Below are 14,637 nucleotides of genomic sequence, written 5' to 3' on the forward strand. Positions count from 1 at the left end.
TATCCCTCCCCTTGCACGAAAGGCGTGAAAAACGCTTAAACTTATTTCCCTACCTACCTATAAGGGATGACGAATCATTATTTATTTCTTATTGCTATGTTATAATTAAAAATAAACCACACTTAATTGATTTAAAATCAGTTTAATCATATTAAGAAAGACCCTGCATGCCAACCCCATTAACTCGTACAGCGTTTATCTTAATTGCAAAACGATAACTTAAACCCCAAGTAATTAAATTCGATTTTAAATTACAGTGAACATGTGACCCGCCGCTCAGTAGCCAGGGCTACATCTATGACGTAGAATAAAGCAAAGATCACTTAGTTACATGATGGACTAAGTTGCTAATTTTAAGGGGTTCTTTTTTCCCCTAGGATAACAATCAAATTATTTTGTTATCCCTTTGAACTTGAATAATAAGACAGTTGCTTTATAGAAAAGGCTTATTTACATCCCGGGAGAAAAGATGATCACCTGCATCCTCGAGACTATACATTTCTTTCAAAAAAGGCTTAGCTCAATTCCCCAGCTTTTTTTTCACCATGACATTCGACCATGACTTTGGTTCGGACTTAGTAAACTCGACTTCCGGTCGTTAACAGGAAATTAGGGAGGAAGAGGGGTCTGTTTTGCAATATTGTAACTATTATTGCGCCCAAATTTAATCGCTGCACGAAGACAAACGGACCGGAAAATTTGAGAGGCACCTCTATTCCAATATAAGTGTTGAAAAGGGGAGAGCTAAGCCAAGCTTGACTGAAGTAAAATTGTTTTTCCTGCACTTTTGCTCGAAAACACCACCAAAAATAAAAATTATATAAACAATTTTAAAAGCGTAAATTTTCAATAATATCCAAAGGCTAAACTGCCGATATGGTGCTTTTACAAGTTTGGAAAAGGGAGCCAATGTTAATTGGCATTCCAGAGAATTTCTCCTCTATGTTTTCCCCCCAAATTTTAGTGCTTTTCCCCCGTTCAAGCTGCTATCGCAGTTCTTTTCTATCGTTTAGGGTTTTAGGCCTTTGCTGAGTCGACAGCAGACGTCTGTGTCAGGGAACATGGGCTCTCGCCCACCCGTGCTGCTGCTGCTGCACCATCTCGTTTCGATGCCTTTCCAGCTCTTAACTCATTTCATTTTGGGCTGCTGAGAGGTCGCCCCTCCTACATACCCTAAAACTTTTAGCTCGATACTACCCACCCGTACCCTTTCAAGCAACTAAATAAGTGAAGGACCCAGAATAGGTCCACAAAAATCTGGTTAATAATCGATTTCCGTACCTACAAAACCGAGAATTTTAGACCATTTCTTTGTGTTATTGTCATTTCTACTAAGTTTTCTTGGTTTTTGATATAAGAAAGCGCCTTAAAGTCATGCACAAACAACAAAAACATGTTGTTCAGTAGTTTAAAAATATAGTGCATGGCTACCCAATAGTTGCACATATTTACAGATAGTAATTATGACGTAACTGGGCATATTTCTGTACCCTAATTTTTCTGCATAATTACTCCAACTTCGATTCTCGCATAGATTATAAATCGTATCGTACAGTTGGGGTTAATGGACGTAAGTCGTGTCGAACAATGTTAGCTCATTCGGTGTAATTCGTATTTTTGAATGGGAAAACAAATTAAAAAACTCCCAGCTCTGTCAAACCAAAGCTATTAACAAAAGTAACACTGGTATTTCACCTGTTCATTGTTATTACTAAATGCATACTTGTAATAATAATCTACCGAAGAAATTGCGTCTAAAGCGATATTACCTTCTATAAATCACTGAACTAAAAACACTCCAATTTGATACTGAGTCAATATTAGAAACTAAATTACAGGATATCTCCAAAAAACAACCAGGATATCCAGGTATATAAATAGCCACAAACCTTTCTGGATCATAAGACACAAGTCATAACAAGTACACGTAACTATAACTTACCGTCCGGTGAAAATCTGTGGTTTGGCTCGCAACCCAACGATGAAGTCCTTTGTGTTGTCCAGTTTGCTAGTCCTGATTGTCGTCATCGAGGTTAACTGCGTTGTTCAACATACGGTTCAACTTCTTCTTGGTATGTATCTTAGGTTGACGTTGTGGTCCGTATAGTTTACAAGTGGTTGGCATGTCATGATGAACTATTTTGTGACGTAGCTGGTGACGACTGTGTTCCAAAGGACTTGAAGAACACCATAAAGCACTGCTGGACCAAACAGGTAATTTTTAACTTAATCAGTACCTGTTTGAAATAAAAGTTTAAAAAAAAAAATATAAATTTTGGTTAAATCGAAAACAATCTATCTATTAAGTGACAAGGAAATTAATTAATCACAGGGTCAACAAATATGGGATTCATGTAGCCCTAACACCGGAAGTTCAAATAACAGAGGCCGGGGTCAAATGGAGGTCAGTTACGAAGCTATGGAAGCTGTTTCCGCCTGTATTGGAAGTTCCCTACTGAATCTTACCGATATGAACGCCAAAGAAATGGTCGAACTTGGAAATAACATGTTGTCGAAAGACGGTTTAAACGTAAGCATTTAATTAAGCACAATTAAGTACATTAAACAATTATTTAATTCATTGAACGCTTTCAGAAATGCGCTGGTAAAAGTATCACTCTAACCATGTTGCTCTGCTCGAGGGTACGTAATTCTAAAATATCACTCTCTCTTTTTTAAATCGACCTTGGCACTCAAACACGTTTCGTTTTTACTTTTTTTAGCCTAAAATTATGGCTACTCAATACGGAGACTACCCATTAAGCCCAAGAATTTATTTTGACTAATGATATATTTCGCGCTATTTTATTTTTTCAAAATTAAATAAAGTAAAATAAACAATCAATTTTGAATGCAAACGTAAATTTATTTAAACACAAACTTAACCAATATAAAAAAAATTAACAACAAATCTTAGACTTTAGTCTGATACAAAGAATTATTAGAAAACTATAACATGAATATTCAAAATTTTGTCGTTTTCAGCTTGTATATCCTGGTTTTCCCAAAGGATTTTACAAACTCATGACACAACCCTAATATGCAAATTATAATTAATGACAGTATGTGATTAGAATTAAATTATAAACACATTAATTATACTTACAACCAAACTTTCCATTGATTTCATATCAGCATCTGTCATTTGGATCTTTAGGATTAAAAAAAAAGTGTTTTATTAATTAAAAACAAAATAACGTTTCAATAGACGCAGTTTTTGAAGCCATCTCAATTCCTCATTAAAATCAGGTTTCTCCATAACAATTTGATGGTTTCAAAGACTGTAACGGACTATATGTAATTTCATAGCTTACATTTCCAAGCTTAGCTACTTGGCATTGAGTCCACTGTAAGAAAACACTCAAAAGTTTAAATACTTATCTATTAAATTTAAGTAATAATTATACAAATAATTACCTGGGTTAAAAGTGATCGGTCAGCGCAAGCCGAAATCACAAATTCCATAATATCACCCTAATACAATAATAATTATTATCTATCCAGTAATCTATTAGCATAAGTTTATAAGATATGTTCCATAAGTATGACACTATCTATACTTCGCAATGCTAGAGAATTACTGCTCGGGCTAGTTCTAGCAGAACGACAAGCGAGAATTGACTACACAAGGTTAATTTTGCAGTCCATCTTCCTATTTAGTCTATATACTAAGCCTTTGACAGTGCCTCACCAGGCGTCGCTTTACCTAGAATCTATGACCTACGTCACTCACTTCATGACAAGCTCCAGTTTGTAACCAGTGACAAACTTATGGTAGGAACATATCTTATGAACTTAAGTTAACTTAAGTAACTTACAGGTCTGACTTCTTGCTGGCATTCCATCATGAAACCCAACATATTAGCCGGTACAAAATCAGTTAAACATTTCATGAATGATGGTACATTGGCGGCGTTAATTTTGGCTATCATAAATAAAATTTTCAAAATTTGGTCTAAAAATTTAGAGTTTAAATAATTTCCAACTTACTGCAAAAAGGCGCGAAATCTTGCGCAGATATTTGTTGTACTAAGACCAAAGCCACCAAAGTTGCCAATATAACTCGGGAATTCATCTTAAAAATTTTTGGTTAGGCGAAGTACTTGAACTTGTACGATCAAAAAGCGAACTGATATCCCATCGAAGGGAACCCGATCTTTTATACCAAATTCGGAGAGAATTTGACATTGAATTTGTATTATATTTTAATTCCATAATGCGAATTTAATATAAATTTGCATGAGAATGGAATCCCCTTAAATACAGTGATTATGGTTTCCGTTTGGTCCGTTGATATTCATAAAAACGGAAGACGAACCTATGGTTAACACCTTTCACTCAATACAGAAACAATAGAGATTACCGTTTATACTGTATAAATGTGGCGAAAGTGGTGGCAATTTCACGAAATTTAAACGCCTTCACGCGCGATTTAAAGTAGAATAATGGACATAAGAGCTGCTAAAAGTATGACCTTGGCAAACTTTCCCGTATTTATTATGTAAATATACTCTAAATATTTCACTAAGTTAATGGGTTTTTTGTTCATTCAAAATTTTAAATTATAATGGAGTGTAAAAGAACTGAGAATTTAAGGACAATTTGTTTTAAAATTAGTATATAGAATACTGTAGATTTAATATATATATATAATTGCATCATATCGCGATTAAGCGTGAAATTATTTACATATATAATTAAATTTTAGCGGTTTGTAATTGTAACACATTTGTTTTTTTTATTATTAAAAACCTACTTTTTTTTTGTCAATTTTGAAAAGTTACAAACTTCCCAACCCAAAGACAATTAATATGAAAGAAATCAGTATGCCAAATTCAAGAGAGATTATAGCAAGAAGCTAAGGTGTCTCTATATTCGGTTTCTACTTCCGAGAAAAACCGGATGTAGTCTTTAAAAAGTCGGAAGTAATTTTTATAATATCTTATAGGAATGGATATATAGTTTGATATAATTTTTTTACCTTAAAAAAATATACCGATATCACCAATCAAATGTGTACTTAACTATGATATCACCTATTAATTGAGACTGAAATTAATTATACAATTAAACGTGGTATATATTATATATTTGTAAACTCATTCTTCTTGAGATGAATTCTTAGAAAACAGATAGACCGGAAACACGGAAGAAAAACCAATGCTTCCGTTCAGGTGTTATATATTATAAAATTTATACAACGATATAAAATAAATTTGAAACAAGTCGAACTAGGGTCTAGGGTGTATCATGCAGAGGAGATCATAATATAATCTAAGTTACCTATAACCCATGTGGTGGTGGTATAGTAGCTTCTAAGAAACATTCGCTATAGACACCAAAATCACCTGCTCTAGAAAGAAATTTCAGACTGTCTCAGAGCGCCACGCTATAGTCGCTACACATCCAGTCACCTGGTGCCCGAATTTACCCAAAAATCTTTGATCGCCCTCTCCTTCTCTCCCTTAACCGAATTTAGACATTGAAGGAATGAATCAATGAAAGACTTCTGGCATTCATGCTTTAAATTTACAATTTAAGCAGATTTACTACGGCGCGGCACAATACATCTGCTCTTGGGAAGCCAAAACCCTATCACACTTAAAAAGTAATTGAGCCAAACGTCCATATGTTGATTAAAACGTTTCAGACCTCCCCTCTCTAATTTATCATTTATTTTCATCTATGTATTTAGTAAGATATAAAACGATTACTGATCATATCAATTTAGCTTAAAGGGTATTATAGTACTTAAAGGGGTAATTTTGAGAAATAAAGAAGATAACTGGGTAATCAGTTCAATAGGACTATGGTTAAATGAATGAAGAATTCGTGATCTAAATTCTTAATAAAAGAAGATTACAAATTTAGTTCCGTTTATACCTCAATACATCAAGACATGGGTGTAATCTTTATGTGTGGTACCAAAAGGTGGTACTGTAAATTTTACCTTAAACACAATTAAAGAGTTTTTTTCAGGGCTTTAAACATTTGTGATTATTTCGTAGTGGTATTTGGATTGTCAAATTAAATAAACAAATAAATAAATTAAATCACAAAAAAGGTATAGACCTAATTTTTTTCAAGGACTTGACTGACTTCATATCATAATTACAAGATACCTGAGCTCACACAAACTTCAGTGCAATTTAATTACTCGAGTTTCAAGTGATTTGAATGATTTTATAGAACAAAACTGACTTGAATTTTGAACCTAATTTGACCTAATTCTGTTTCAAACACTTCATTGACTTCAAATCACAATTACGAGATTTAGATTTCTTATCTCACACAAACTTCAGTGTAATTAAATGGACTTTCAAATGATTTGAAAGATTTTAAAGGACACAACTGATGACTTGAATTTTGAACACCTGATTTCACGAGTGCTTTGATTTCTCCTTGAGAAAACAATTTCGCGCTTTCTTCCTTCTAGACAGACCTTTCTTTCATTCAAGGTTAACCCGTGCTCCAACCAAACCAAGTTACCAAGGTGAAGCTTAAGTATAGTTCGTATTAATTTCACACTTGATGCAAAAGTATTATTACATGGCATAAACTTGGGGATAAAAAAATGTTTTTCCAACTCTAAAACTAATATGATCCGGGGATCTGAGAGATTCAGCCAACCCTATCTAAAAGTTTGACATTATTTCGAGCTCGAATACCCTCTATTTTCTTTCGCGGAGGGATATTTCTTTTTTTTTCTTTAGTATATGAAGAAAATGGGCATTTTTGGTCCGAGAGATGAGAGCCTCTCCACCTGTTGTGCCCTGAAGCAATCAGAAAAATATCTTTACTTCGCTCGCTTTTCGTGAACGGCGGGTGCGAGTTGGGTAGGGTAGCGGAGAGAGCTAGGTCTTTCCAAGGGGCTAAAAGAAGAGGATCTATAGAGTTCGTCCCGTTTATGAGCCTACCGTAGAGTTAATACTACATTTAAGGTGAATTTAACATCGAAACACGCTGTAAACTCCGACTCGGACGGTATATGGTGCACGAAATGAAAGCAGGAATTATGGTCGGTCTTTATTTACCATTCTGTGGGACGATGACCATTTGTTACACTCCCTATTGGTATACACGCTCGTATGTCTCTCGAGTTATATAAATAGACCAATGGCATTTCGTATTATTTTTCCATAGAAAATGCTACTGTCTAAGATGAAGAGTTGCCAATACTAATTTTAAAGAGACTCGGATTTTTTTTTTTTTTGATTTCCGTATTTTTGTATTTTTTGGATTAGGAAAATGACAGATACAATCGAAAAATATTTATTGGTTTCGTGCCATGAATTTGATTGAAGGGTTTCTATAGTTGTACTTTTAGATCACTTTAAATGCAGTGATTGTTTCATACCGAATTCATATTTGATATCATGGAAACAAATATTTCCTTCAAGCATCTGAACATGAAAGAGCAAATTTTCAAGAAACTAATGCTAGGATACAGGGGGCCCAGAGAGGACAAACAACTGTGCAACATGGGTCAGACTATCAGAACTCTGCCAAACTAAACGGCAATTTGAAACCATCTCCTCGGTGTTGGATAAATTTGTTCTCTTTGCAAAGATAAACAAGTATTTGGGTATAAGTTAAACCTACACATAAGAAGTTCCTGGCGTCTGCACTGCATAGTTTCCTAAATTTAAATCATATGCCACACGCTTATCCTTTTAAAATCAATTTAGGAAAACACATGGGATAAAAAACGTGAATTAAAAAAAATTATCTACCCTACAATACTTTGAAAATTCTAAGAAGCAGCTAGGCCTCTCCTAGGGGTGGTTCAATTATAGCTTAAATTATGCAAATAAATTGATTCATTATTAATGTGAAACTAGAAGGGCTGGGTAGGAGTGTAGGGGAATGGCATGGGTCTCAAATTTCTGTTCTGTATATCTTTCTCTGACAAGGCAAAATAAATATTCCTCAAGGAAGAGTTACCCCTCACCTTCCATACCATACCTCAGTAACCAATCTTGGTTCGCAGCTTTTCACGAGGTGGTCATGCAGACCCCGGGCCGGGTAAGGTGAGAGCAGAGCGCGCATCCAGAGAACGCTGTCAAATTGGAGCCAGCTTATTGGCCAAGTATGTAAGGGAAATTCTGATATAAGTGTTGGACGGACTAGTCGTATAAGAGGTGGAGAAAGAAGGCTATTTCTTTATTACAACCGACTGCGGCGCTGCTGGCCTTACGTTGGCTCTCACCTCATTCATCTTTTTCGGTTGCTAGTAACACCTGGCGCTATTTTCATCCCCGCCAACTAGAAAACTCATCCAGCCTCTCAACGGAATCCGAGCTAACTCGCTCCTACTCCTGGTACCTAGGAGAAATAATACCAACTATCCCTAGGAGTGACTGAACGACGTGATGTGTGAAGAGGAAGTACTTAGAAGGACATATCAACTGAACCACAGTGGAAACCCTACGCTGTGAACTAAGACCTATCAGGGAGTCGAACCCGAGACCCATGGCTGAAACAGTTATATTGAAAACCTTAACTAAACCTAGAAAGATGCCTAAGCAGGATCAGTACGTAGAAAGGCAAGAAAGTCCTAAACCTTCGATCAATTTTGCAATCTAATTTTCTTAAAGTATTTCCAACGCAAAACATCTACACAAACACTTTGGGTTTGCAACTCCAAGGTACAATATCTCCTGTAAAGGCATCCAAAGCGCAGTGCAAGTTAGCTTCATCTCGGCCGATTGGTGAGCAACGCGCCGTGAGTTGAAATTTCTCCGGGTGCCCGAAACTTCGCGCCTTATATGTAGACATTTTTTTACCCCTGGCTGCTTTAAGGAAATGGTCTTAACCAAAACGTTCTCCCGAAAGATAGTTTTGTTACAGATGGTCACGGGTTTGTTTAAGGTGTACGAAAGAAGAAAAAGGGTAGGGGGGGGGGAGACAATGAGCCTATTGTTTCACAAAAGAGAATTCTACATTCTCCTATTCTTTTACACACGTGAGAGATTTCAAAGGGGATGGATATTAATTAAACATATCAAAAAATAAGACGACGTCACGTTAAGTCCGCTTAGACTTTTTCCATCATATTTCTGGTTTTTAATTCAACTCAGTGGACTTTGTTCTAATTAAATTATAGTTTTGTTAAGTTGAGAGGCCGTCCGAGTATAAAGCCACTTGTATCTTCACTTATACAGTCAGCTTACTGTCTGCTTTCCTCGTCCCACGAAGGACGTTCAGCGAAGTTATAAGTTGCAGCTCAGAGAGTAAACTTCGTTTTTACTTCATTAACAAATGAAACCTTGGTGAATAAGAGACTTCATTTAGAAATACCATAAAAAAATCACTATCTATTGTCCTTCATTGCAAGATAAATTATGCCAAACCATCGGTCAAACTCATAAATTAAGGGAAAAACATGACATATTAAACTATAGATAATTTTCACTGAAGGGGAATACATAAAATTCCCTCTCTATCAGTTGTGCAGTGTTACCAGACCCTCTGTGAGTCAAGTTTATCAAGAACTGCGTCAAACTGAACTGCTAACCTTTCTCTCCGCAATCTCTCGACTCACCAGCGGCCTGGCAACACTGGCTGATGGACAAACTAAGCGTACAAATCTTGAACTTCGTGAAAAGGACGATAAAAAGTTTAATTTCACTTCTTAATTACACGTACTGAGATTTATAATGTTTGTATAACCTTCTGTAAAGTTCTTATGACCCACTATATATTTTTCTGCCAACCATAAAAGGATTAAGTCGAAATCTAAGGAATCTTGGATTAACCGCCAGCAACAACAAGAAGATAAAATTAAGTTCAAGACTATTATTAGCGGATGTAAACAACGCTTTTGGGTCTAGGGTAAGACCGTGCGTAGGCCAAGCCGCCAAAACTCTTTTTGGTATCATTATTAAAAGGCCATAAAGGAGCTTAAGGTCCAAGTTTTCGTCTCTGAAAACGCCTCGGGGGTTTGCGGCCTTACGGAACTTATAGCTGGCACAATTGAAGGATGAAGGCCTGGGATAAATCTCAACAAGGGTGCATAGGGCAGATAAGGGTTATCGGTAAAAGTCAGGGGTGGGTTGACTCTCTCATCGCCTTAAAACGTTCCTGAGGCGGCGGCGGCGGCCCACCCCAAATTTATCGCCCCCCCCCCCTCCCTTTTTTGTAGCCCTCCGCCGCGTCTCACGATATCTCGCGACCCAAAGACCAAATCCTGTTTCAAAAATATTACTCAAAAAGCTTCTGCTTTCGACCCACCTCCTTCCTGTTATACACCCGGTAGCCCACCCACTCACCCACTGACTGCCCTGGTCCTACACATCCTAGAAAATGTTCGATCAGGAAAACTTGAGCCGCGGAGATTTGCATATTTGAGAGGGATTTTTAAGAGGCTGCACGCGCTATTCCTTCTCTTGAGAAGAAAAGAACGACATAACAGGTGTAACTCGCTGATAATAGTTTTAAGTTTAATAAAATGCCTTTGCCTAAAAATTTACCCTTTACAACCAACGACCGCTTTCATTATTCTAAATATATATAAAGGTTTTACGGCCGCATCGCTCAAGTACTTAAAAATATAAGACTGCATTTTAAAATAAAAACATTTCCTTATACATCATACCGGCGTATTTTAAACTATATTTCATAAAAATTAATCTTAAGACCAAATATAGAGCTATCTCAAAAGCCTTAATGTGACGTCAATCATGCTATTTGCCCTTTGAACCCGAGGGGGCAGACGGTATAGATCTCTGTGTACACCTGAGTTCAAAAGAGTTCAGCTTTGACAGTGCATCGAGTTCAAATCCTTCGGAACTCAGAGTTCAGCTTTGACAGTACATTGAGTTCAAGTCATATTGTACACCTGAGTTCTCAAGTGTCTTCCCCCTCGTTTGAACCACAGTGGTAACAAACATGGCCGCCCACTACCAAAGCGAAGCCCGTTACGTTTTACGTAACAACTGGGATGGATGTATTGGGCGACTTTTCACGATTTGAGTCTAATACTGCCAGAAAATTATATAGGAAACGCACAAACCTTAAATAATTTTCATTTTAAGAACTCCAGTGGTTGCACTTGCCAGTCACGTGTTAAACGGGCATCGTCCGTCGTCTCAAGCGATTTAAAAGAATGACTAATTCCATCGTATTGGTCTATTAAAGTCCAAAATCAAAGAGGGCCGACGCGCAATCTTCATTATAGTTCAGGGACGATTATAGTTCACGCAAAAGACAATAATTAGACTTAATCCATATAGAAATATAAATATCATGGCTATTTTAGGCATAAAATAACTATAATAACCATCACGCGTAGAAGTAGCACAAAATGAAGTGAAAAAAATTATTACAGATGAAATTACGCAGTACCAGCGCGAGTAATTACTGTTAAATTAACTACAAATAAAAATTCAACGGCAAGCACACGTGGCGGGCTCGTTCAAGTTTTTGACGTGCCACGTGGTCGCGCCCCTTCACCTTTTTTTGGCCCGATAGTGGAACCTATACCGCCATCTATCCATTATAAAAATTATTTTAACACGACGCATGCGCGGTTTTCGCGCCGAGATTTAAACCCTTCCAAGTTACACAGCGCATTTTAAAGAAATAAATAACATTTTGTACTGAAATAAAATTCTTTATTGCAAATTTTATAAATAACAACAGTTTATTTCCATTTTCTTTTGCGGAATCCACCTTTTTTACCTTTCTTGATTGGCTAATTTAAGAAATAAAGGTTATTAAGCCTTGCACCATTTATTGGGTGCCATTTTGGGTACCTTCTTTGACATTTTTTTCTTTTTAACCGCCTGAAAATCGGAAACATCGGCATCCAAAGCGGATATATCCTCAAAACGAGTTATGTCACCTAAACTTGACATGGTAGCAACTTGACGAGACTTATGCTAATATAAATTGAAATTGACATAACCAAGGCTTAAGAATATAACCTTAACCTTAACAAAGTATAAGTAATGAGTTAACACACTCACTTTTTCCTGTTTTGTTATTGGCAAACGCATAAAGTATTCTTCCTCATATCTTAATAAAAATAATTAGTAGTTAATTACTATAATTAGTAATCCTTAATTATAGAGTGTGAGAAATTAATTATCTTACTCAGTTTTTCTCTGAGATTGTTTATCATCTTTTAGTCTTTGAAGATCTTTAGATTCCTGTAATTAAACCATATTTTAATATTTTAAAATAATTTTAATTAACTTATAGAAAGAAAGAAATTAATTAATTAATTAATTATAATATTATTTACCCTAATTTCTTCAGGACCTTCATCATATTCTCTTCTTAATTCTTGCATAATACTAGAACTTAAAGCTCGTTTCTTGGCACGGTCTAAGAGTTTCTGTTTTTGATCCAAAACTGTTTCATCTCCGCCTTTATAATTAAAAAAATTATAATTAAAATAATTTTTCAAACTTAATTAGCAGTTTATAAAATAAAACTTTACTGTAATGCATTGCTGTTAGTTTTGGTGGTACATAAACTTTGCTGGATTTAAATCGGTCATCTCTAGAACCCTTATTATAACGTGTATCCTGTTCATCATCTTCTTCTTCTTCTTCTGAGTCTTCAGCATCATCTGTTTTGCTCAGCAAATTTTCTGGGTTTGCCTTAAACCTTAGAGGATCATCAGCATCTTTTAGAAATAATATTTGATTAATATTAATTATTAACATTAACTAAAAGTGATAATTATTAAAATTAGCTCACTTATGTTTCCAGTTGTAGCTGATGTTAACAGTTTATCAATTTGATATTTCAATTTCTGGTCAATGGGTCGCATTTTTTCCAAAACTGTACGAGTTTCAACTAATCTGTCAATAGTTGAATCACCTTGTATCTTTCTGCCATTTATTTTTTGATACATCAAATAACCTAAATTGGTTATGTAACTTAGAAGCATTTGATTTTTAACTTCAAGGAAGCTTAAACCCTACAATAATTTAAATTAAATTAAATAATTTCAGTTTTAAATGGTGAAATGAAAAGTGTGTTATAATTATAACAAAGTTTACAACCTTTGTAGACTGAAAATTTCCATCTTTAACACGTTTACTGAGGGTTTTAACTGATTGGTTAATATCCAAGACTTGTTTCTGGAGTTCTTCTACAATATTTATCGCTTCTGGAACGTCTTTTTGAATTTCCTGTTAAAGAAAAAGCGTAAAATACTATTGTTTTCATCTCTATATACTTCTGATATTATCAATATCATGCCATAAATTGACAAAGGCTTAACAAATAAAACTTATAATCAAATAATGAAAACATTCCGGAGGTCCATACTATCATTAAAATATGTACACACCTTTATTGTAGCTGCTTCCATATTTTTATTTAATTTTTACTCGTTAATTCTATTAAAATTCATTAAACTTTCATGGTTAAATGCACTACATAGTCATTAAAAAGAGCAGACGCACATGTTCTGGTTGGACTAAAGGACATTTGAAATTTTCGGCCTATTAGACAAACTGATAATTGAAGTTTTGGGCCAGTTGAACAAACCGCCGTATAGGTTTTGACACTGGTTGCACTAAAAACTGTTGGAGAAATGGGTCATTCCCGCGCGTATGACGTCACACGTGACCTTTTTCAATATAAAGGTTCAAAAAATTGGCGCTTTCTTGAAAATTACGTATAAATTAAAATTTAAAGAGATACAGATACAAATACATATTTATTTAAATGTAGTTATATACAAATGGATTAGTTTAGCGACATAATACTTTTCACCACAGTTTTAAAGCTCCTGGAAAATAATAATCATTATAGTTCATGATTAAATAAAGTAAGAAATTTTTACTTTGAATTTATAGGATCTCCCGGAATGTAGAAAGGGTTACATAGCATATCTGTATAAGCAGCGTGAAGTCTCCTAAACATCTTTAAAAACAAAAAATTATGTTAATACACTACACATTACTTATAAACTGAGCTTACTTGACGAATATCATTATCTCTAATCTGATTATTAGCCGAGTCCACAATAACAATAAATTTAATTTTGGTGTTAGTTACATAACCATATCTATAAAACCATAACAGACACCCAATTTCAATTTAAGTCACAAATTGTGACCCTTAATTAGAACTAACACTTTAAAATCCTCTGTAGGATAAAGTAGACCCAAATAGAGTTCCCTTATATCTGAACCACTTTTCCCTGCAACTGAAACCTTTTCTTCTACTACATCTAACGATGTATGAATTATGTAGAGGTATCTCAGGTCATCAGTTGGGTGCACAGTTTGCACATAAAGAGGGTGATTCTGTGTAACATTAATATAGATGGTAATTTGTGGTATTGTAATTAATATCCATGATAAACCACCAACCTCTTTCCCAATTACTGCGGTTGCAATTGCCATTTTTAACTTGCAAGTGCAACACAGATAGCTATAACTGTACCAGCATTAAAAGTAAACACAGTAATTAAGACGTCTTTAGACGTACGTAATTGTTCTGTGAAAATCACTGACCATCCCTCACCGCCATTTACAAATTATTGATGTCACTAAAAACGTGAAAGTTACTTAATCCTGCCATCTATCTGTTATTACCCACAAATTTACACGGAATGTGAAATTGTGAAATAATATGTGAAAAAACAAGGCTTAAAATTAGACCTTGGACAAT

General features: G+C 35.2%; 3 protein-coding genes and 1 long non-coding RNA gene across 4 annotated transcripts; 1 reads left to right on the forward strand and 3 right to left on the reverse strand.

Moving 5' to 3' along the window:
* Positions 1-2,053: 2,053 nt before the first annotated feature.
* Positions 2,054-2,800, forward strand: LOC149650939 (uncharacterized). The gene is made up of 4 exons (XR_016370861.1): positions 2,054-2,214; positions 2,333-2,530; positions 2,596-2,643; positions 2,724-2,800. It is a non-coding gene; the product is annotated as an uncharacterized LOC149650939 (long non-coding RNA).
* A 31-nt stretch (positions 2,801-2,831) lies between these two features.
* LOC149650940 (uncharacterized) lies at positions 2,832-4,454 on the reverse strand. Its single transcript, XM_089847081.1, has 6 exons — positions 3,991-4,454; positions 3,819-3,925; positions 3,418-3,474; positions 3,315-3,347; positions 3,107-3,151; positions 2,832-3,035 (listed from the first exon to the last, which is right to left on the reverse strand). The coding sequence occupies exons 1-6, from the start codon at positions 4,073-4,075 to the stop codon at positions 3,015-3,017; spliced, it is 348 nt and encodes a 115-aa protein (XP_089703207.1). The 5' UTR covers positions 4,076-4,454; the 3' UTR covers positions 2,832-3,014.
* Positions 4,455-11,593: 7,139 nt separating this feature from the next.
* Positions 11,594-13,464, reverse strand: LOC149650941 (neuroguidin). Its single transcript, XM_089847676.1, has 9 exons — positions 13,307-13,464; positions 13,017-13,145; positions 12,709-12,931; positions 12,446-12,634; positions 12,248-12,372; positions 12,097-12,152; positions 11,970-12,018; positions 11,757-11,882; positions 11,594-11,695 (listed from the first exon to the last, which is right to left on the reverse strand). The coding sequence occupies exons 1-9, from the start codon at positions 13,325-13,327 to the stop codon at positions 11,645-11,647; spliced, it is 969 nt and encodes a 322-aa protein (XP_089703802.1). The 5' UTR covers positions 13,328-13,464; the 3' UTR covers positions 11,594-11,644.
* Positions 13,465-13,659: 195 nt separating this feature from the next.
* Positions 13,660-14,499, reverse strand: LOC149650942 (trafficking protein particle complex subunit 2-like protein). The gene is made up of 6 exons (XM_089847680.1): positions 14,481-14,499; positions 14,337-14,403; positions 14,098-14,270; positions 13,942-14,029; positions 13,805-13,884; positions 13,660-13,750 (listed from the first exon to the last, which is right to left on the reverse strand). Exons 2-6 carry the CDS (start codon positions 14,367-14,369, stop codon positions 13,708-13,710), a joined length of 417 nt encoding a protein of 138 aa, XP_089703806.1. The 5' UTR covers positions 14,370-14,403; positions 14,481-14,499; the 3' UTR covers positions 13,660-13,707.
* Between the last annotated feature and the right edge of the window lie 138 nt (positions 14,500-14,637).

The sequence above is a fragment of the Phalangium opilio genome, unplaced genomic scaffold, assembly GCF_054372755.1.
Source record: "Phalangium opilio isolate 3A_F unplaced genomic scaffold, DU_Popi_V2 ptg000082l_1, whole genome shotgun sequence".
In the NCBI taxonomy this organism is placed as follows: domain Eukaryota; kingdom Metazoa; phylum Arthropoda; class Arachnida; order Opiliones; family Phalangiidae; genus Phalangium; species Phalangium opilio.

Bases quoted from the DNA above. Each gene is read 5' to 3' on its own strand.
- LOC149650942 (XM_089847680.1), bottom strand. From the start codon at position 14,369: ATGGCAATTGCAACCGCAGTAATTGGGAAAGAG. The intron at 14,030-14,097 runs GTTAGTTCTAAT...ATGGTTTTATAG, and splicing joins CCTACAGAGGATTTTAAAGT to ATATGGTTATGTAACTAACA. The intron at 13,885-13,941 runs GTAAGCTCAGTT...TTGTTTTTAAAG, and splicing joins GAGATAATGATATTCGTCAA to ATGTTTAGGAGACTTCACGC.
- LOC149650940 (XM_089847081.1), bottom strand. From the start codon at position 4,075: ATGAATTCCCGAGTTATATTGGCAACTTTGGTGGCTTTGGTCTTAGTA. The intron at 3,926-3,990 runs GTAAGTTGGAAA...TATTTATGATAG, and splicing joins AGATTTCGCGCCTTTTTGCA to CCAAAATTAACGCCGCCAAT. The intron at 3,036-3,106 runs GTAAGTATAATT...TTTGCATATTAG, and splicing joins AATCAATGGAAAGTTTGGTT to GGTTGTGTCATGAGTTTGTA.
- LOC149650941 (XM_089847676.1), bottom strand. From the start codon at position 13,327: ATGGAAGCAGCTACAATAAAG. The intron at 13,146-13,306 runs GTGTGTACATAT...TTTCTTTAACAG, and splicing joins TGGAAGCAGCTACAATAAAG to GAAATTCAAAAAGACGTTCC. The intron at 12,019-12,096 runs GTAAGATAATTA...ATTTTTATTAAG, and splicing joins CAATCTCAGAGAAAAACTGA to ATATGAGGAAGAATACTTTA.